The 4,922-nt window shown below is 42.1% G+C and overlaps 2 protein-coding genes across 2 annotated transcripts; one reads left to right on the forward strand and one right to left on the reverse strand.

Moving 5' to 3' along the window:
• The first annotated feature begins 152 nt into the window (after nucleotides 1–152).
• On the forward strand, nucleotides 153–1,056 carry LOC306827004 (MICOS complex subunit MIC26-like). Its single transcript, XM_079348618.1, has one exon. The coding sequence runs from the start codon at nucleotides 172–174 to the stop codon at nucleotides 793–795; it is 624 nt and encodes a 207-aa protein (XP_079204744.1). The 5' UTR covers nucleotides 153–171; the 3' UTR covers nucleotides 796–1,056.
• A 454-nt stretch (nucleotides 1,057–1,510) lies between these two features.
• eif3f (eukaryotic translation initiation factor 3, subunit F) lies at nucleotides 1,511–4,495 on the reverse strand. The gene is made up of 8 exons (XM_079348617.1): nucleotides 4,335–4,495; nucleotides 3,862–3,932; nucleotides 3,023–3,102; nucleotides 2,803–2,940; nucleotides 2,616–2,707; nucleotides 2,308–2,444; nucleotides 2,081–2,194; nucleotides 1,511–1,673 (listed from the first exon to the last, which is right to left on the reverse strand). The coding sequence occupies exons 1-8, from the start codon at nucleotides 4,444–4,446 to the stop codon at nucleotides 1,596–1,598; spliced, it is 822 nt and encodes a 273-aa protein (XP_079204743.1). The 5' UTR covers nucleotides 4,447–4,495; the 3' UTR covers nucleotides 1,511–1,595.
• Between the last annotated feature and the right edge of the window lie 427 nt (nucleotides 4,496–4,922).

Consider the following 4,922-nt stretch of genomic DNA (forward strand, 5'->3'; position numbering starts at 1 on the left):
TATGCAACATGTATTTAAATAATAGGCTGCTCAATTTGTTATTATAGTAGTTAACATTTACTCACAAACGTAATAACTACGTTACGTTCAACCTTTCAAATCACCCGACTGATTTACTGACTGATTTTCGCTAAGAGTAGTGCTCATGTCCCTTCTCGGACACCGTAGTTAATGCACGCATGGCTAGCTGCGATCATGTTGAAGGTGATAGGTAGCAGCAGCACGATGCCGGGCGCTCTGAGTTTGTTGCCGGTCACCGTGTACGCTGCAGGTGGTGACGGGGAGAAGGACGCGACCACCCTGATTCACCGGGACCAGCTGTCTCTATACACGGCTCCTCCTCAGCCAAAGTCCCGCTATGTGGAGTCTGAAGCGGGTCAGCTGGAGGACACTGTCGCCACCCTCAGGAAGTTTATAGAGCCATACAAGGACTGGTGTCAGGGGACTTACGGCCAAATTAAACCCAAAGTTCAAAGCGTGGTCCAGTTTGGGAACGACACCTACAACTTCTTGAACGACCCACCCAAGGACTTCTACCCGAGGGCGGGAGTCATAGCCTTCACCGGTGCCCTGGGGCTGTTTCTTGGCAGGAGCTCCAGGATTAAGAGGCTTATTTACCCCGCGGGCCTGATGACCGTGAGCACCTCTCTGTACTACCCGGAGCAGGCCGTCGGAATCGCAAAGTCGACCGGAGACTCCGTGTACGAGCGCGCCGTGCAGACCTACGCAGCCGTGGAGAAGATGCTGAGGCCCGGTGATAAACCTGAGCAGGGGAAGGATTCATCTAAACCTTGAGGATCCCCAATGTGACCCAGCAACAACAAGAAAGCAATAAGAAATCAAAAGCATTTCCTGATGTTGTAGATTGACGTGTGCTACTTAGAAAACCAGTTCATGTGTGCGACTTCCTCATGCCCACTTTTTTGCACTATGCTTCACATGTTAACTCAGGCCTGTCAACATGAGGTTTGCAACTTAACTCAATGACTTCTGCCTTTAATCTGAATGTATATTTATGTAGAGAATTAAATAAAAAAAGAGCTGTCTTAACAACAATGTAGAAATTTCTGCTCTATGATGATTACATTTTGTTGATTTAACAGCAAACACTGTCTAAATGAATTAGGTACAAATAACTACCGGTACTTTTAAATACAGCTTAAAATTTCAAACAAATAAATGATTTTTTTTTGTACTGTTCAAGTTTCTTAAATCTTCAAATTGACATTCAAAACAAGCGAGGACATGTTTCAATAGAGCAGATTTTCAGTACACCAAATAAAGCATGTGAATACATTGATTACGAAGAGTTTTTACAGCCTTATCAACAAATTCATACTCGTATATATTAGACAAGTGCAACATTTTGAGGCCTCCTGTGTAAGTAGTTAAATGGAAGCAGCTTCATAACCAACCTCGGGAGATGTAATCCTTCCAGTGACATTCAATAAGCAAGCCAAATGTCATTTTTTGTAATTACCAAGGAAATCAGTGTCTGTAAACTTGTATGACTGTTTTACGTCTTTATTAGTCTCAGCCAAAAAAAAAAAAAAAAGTATACAAAATTAAATATGAATCACTTGAAAGAAATCCCCTCAGAGCAGCACCAGCTTCTCATTTAGAGCAATCTGTGCTTGGGTCAGGTTAGACAGGTAAGTCACCATCAAAAGATCCTGCAACAACAAAACAGAATTTACATGAGTTTTCTCACAATGTTATTCAAAAGGGCACAAAAAAAAAGAAACACAGAAAGAAGCTCCTTCGAAATGTGTAGGCCCAGATGAAAGCTTTAAAAAAATTTATGCTTAATGGATTGCCGTCGATGCTTGACAAGTACTTAGTACTTAGTGGATAAGTATTAGACAAGTTGTGCCAGGAGAGCACTAAAAATAGGAAGCAAAGTTTAATTAAATGCTTCCTGTAATGTGTGTGTGCCAAAGTGCTGAGAACAAGCTGGAGTGCAGCGAGTAAATCAAGAGTAGAAGACTTGAAAGAGACGCACTAAAACAAACGAGGAAATACAAGGCTCCGGAGTGACGGGATTTCTGCCAGTGTTTACATGAGAAATAGATGTACTTACATTGATGTTGGAATTGAGCATATTCTCAAAGTCCTCAGCTGAGATGGTGGGCACCTTGTTGACCAAGTCCATCAAGAAGCGGCCTACGCTGTTATCTGCTGCTACTTTACCAGACTGAGAGAAGAAGAACAGAAGTTAGTTAAGTTTAATTACTCAAACATTCACATGATGGGGAAATAGAAATATTTATCATTTTGTATGTATGAAAACACTCATCTGACACTCACCAGCACATCCTCAATATATGCAAGCACGGTGGTCAGCATGTCCTGTACTCTGGCAGCAGAGCACCCCACCTGGGATAGATCAGAGGTCAGCCCCTTGGTGCGAGTCGGAGCGTCTCGCGTCCTCATGAGGAGGTCCACTGTGAAAAAGATGCATGTTTAAGAGGACAGCTCTAAAACCAGAGGCTTAGCACTACAGGCACACTGTTACATTATTCAATTAGCTGGGAAAATTCACTACAGGGAGTCAATATGTTGACTGTTGATATGAACACCTATGATTGGTCAACTTCAGATTTTTGCATTCTTACCTCCTATCCTCTCAGTGTCATAGTAGACATACTTGACAGTCAGCGGTGTGAACATCACACCGACTGTCTTTCCTGGCACGCCCATCTGCGCACTGTGGAATAGATTGAAGAGGCATGTTCAAACGCACGCTTTTTTGTGATTGGGAAATAAACATGGCGTATGCGGCAGGAAGATCAGCCAACCAACCTGACGTATGCTCGGATGTTCATCTTGCCACTCTGCAGAGCTGTGTCCATGGTCAGGTGGATGGGGTTGGTGGCTTCACGGCTGTAGTACTCGTGAATGAGCACCGAGTGCTCTGTGATGTCAAAGCCCGTTGCATACCTATGACGACAGGCGTACATGTTTTAAGACAAGTGTGACCCACGTCTGATCTTTAAAATCAGGATCTTATCAATCGACGCACCATCCTATGATGACCTCAGTGGGTGACACCCTCTTGTGGAGCTCGTACATGTTCTTAGCGAACTCCATGTCCACAGCAACCTGATGGCAAAGAGAATCAACATGTTTACTTCATACGCTGCTTGTCAACTCCAAAAATTACAATTTTCTCAACTAATTGCAAACGACAGCTAAGTAAAACCCTTCGACTTTGATATGTTGTGACGATGGGAGAGACTGAAGGGAATTACACAAGTCATGTGAACGTGTATTAAAAATGTCCTACATATAAAAACATGCCAAACCATGACCTTTTCAGATGCAACCTAGATAGATGGATAGATACTTTACTGATCCAGAGGGAAATTCAAGGCATCCAGTAGTAGTATCAGTATACAAGACCTTAGTTACAATAATCACTGGCTGTGCCCCCCTCCCTTCTGTATATAATAGCCCTGAAACAAGAAGAAACCCCAGATGACAAAGAGCAAACAAATTACAAATTAAACCTGTGTAATTAAAAACAGACTCCTACTTAATTAAAGAAGTGTATATTAAGAATGAGTATAAGTAAAGTATGAGTCTATTTTTAATTGCATATTTAACTGAAGTGTGGCATGTACAGCTTTTGGTGTCCTGCCTATTTGTATCTATTTGCACTTTCCCTACTTGTCTTAAAATCCCCCTCTGGAGATCACTAAAAGGACGATCTTATCTCATTTGAAGATTAATAATAAGTAAACGGATGGACCAAATAAAATTAAAGAACTAAAAATAAAACTGAAGGGGGAGATCTACAAAATGGGACTCACCCTCTAAACGTTTTTATTTGCTGTCAGATAAAAGACTCCAGTGACTTACCTCGTCTTCAGACTCATTGTGAGGGACAGAGAAGCAGTTTGTCACCTCGATGGAGTGCTTGTCAACAGTACCTAAAAGAGACAGAGAGTGTTTTTAGTAATGAGACATTGCTGTTTATGGTTAGCCGCCCTAGCATTGTTAGCTGGCTAACAACACACAGGAGACGATGAATAACAACACTCAATGCTAACAACAGCGTTATATATCATTATAACCGAGTTCATATGGTGCCTATTTAATGCTCCAACACTTGGACTCCACTCAAGATTTCTACATGACTCAGTACATCAGAGATCAGCCAGCTGTTACAAGTGATGCTAACGTGTTAGCCAGATGTGTGCTAGTTGGCTAATCTGCAGTAGCGGCGTGCGTTAGCGAGCTAGCATGCGAGCTAACATACGCTAGCTAACCCATCACACACCGGCGAAACACTCAAGAGGAGAGAGAAAAACAAACGTGTAGTTTCTACTTACCCAAAAGAGTCCCGATCACACGACTCGCTCCCTCATTTCTCCGCTCGTAAGAGTCGCAGATAGAGGCGAGAACGACGGGGTGAATTTTCACCACTGGCCCGTACACCGACATCTTGGAAAAAGGAGGACAGCTACTGCTGACCGGCGCTGAGTGAAACACATACACCGCCACCTACAGGCTGGCGGAGGAACAGCTCTTAATGATTTTGACGCTAATTATCGTCCAGTCATTGATGGATACTATTAGTATTAATGCAGCACGACTGTATATCAGCAGATAATGTTAACTAACTAGACTAGGCAGATTTCATAGTTTAATTTATTGATTTTAATTCACCTTTATTTATAGAGGAAAAGTCCCAATGACGTTAAGCCTCTTTTTTCGAGGGAGTCCTGCAGAAATTACACTCACAACAGACAGACAGAATTTAAAATGATGAGAAAAAAAGTCTGGCTAAATATTTAATTGTAAAAGGTGTATTTTAGGTATATTTAAGTTGGCTATTGTGAGCCGTTAATACAATGCAAAGGTTTTGAATATGATCTGATTTGTGTCTTAATGAAGCTGATGACCTGTGAGTTTGTGGG

Source organism: Symphodus melops (genome assembly GCF_947650265.1).
Source record: "Symphodus melops genome assembly, chromosome: 7".
Classification (NCBI taxonomy): domain Eukaryota; kingdom Metazoa; phylum Chordata; class Actinopteri; order Labriformes; family Labridae; genus Symphodus; species Symphodus melops.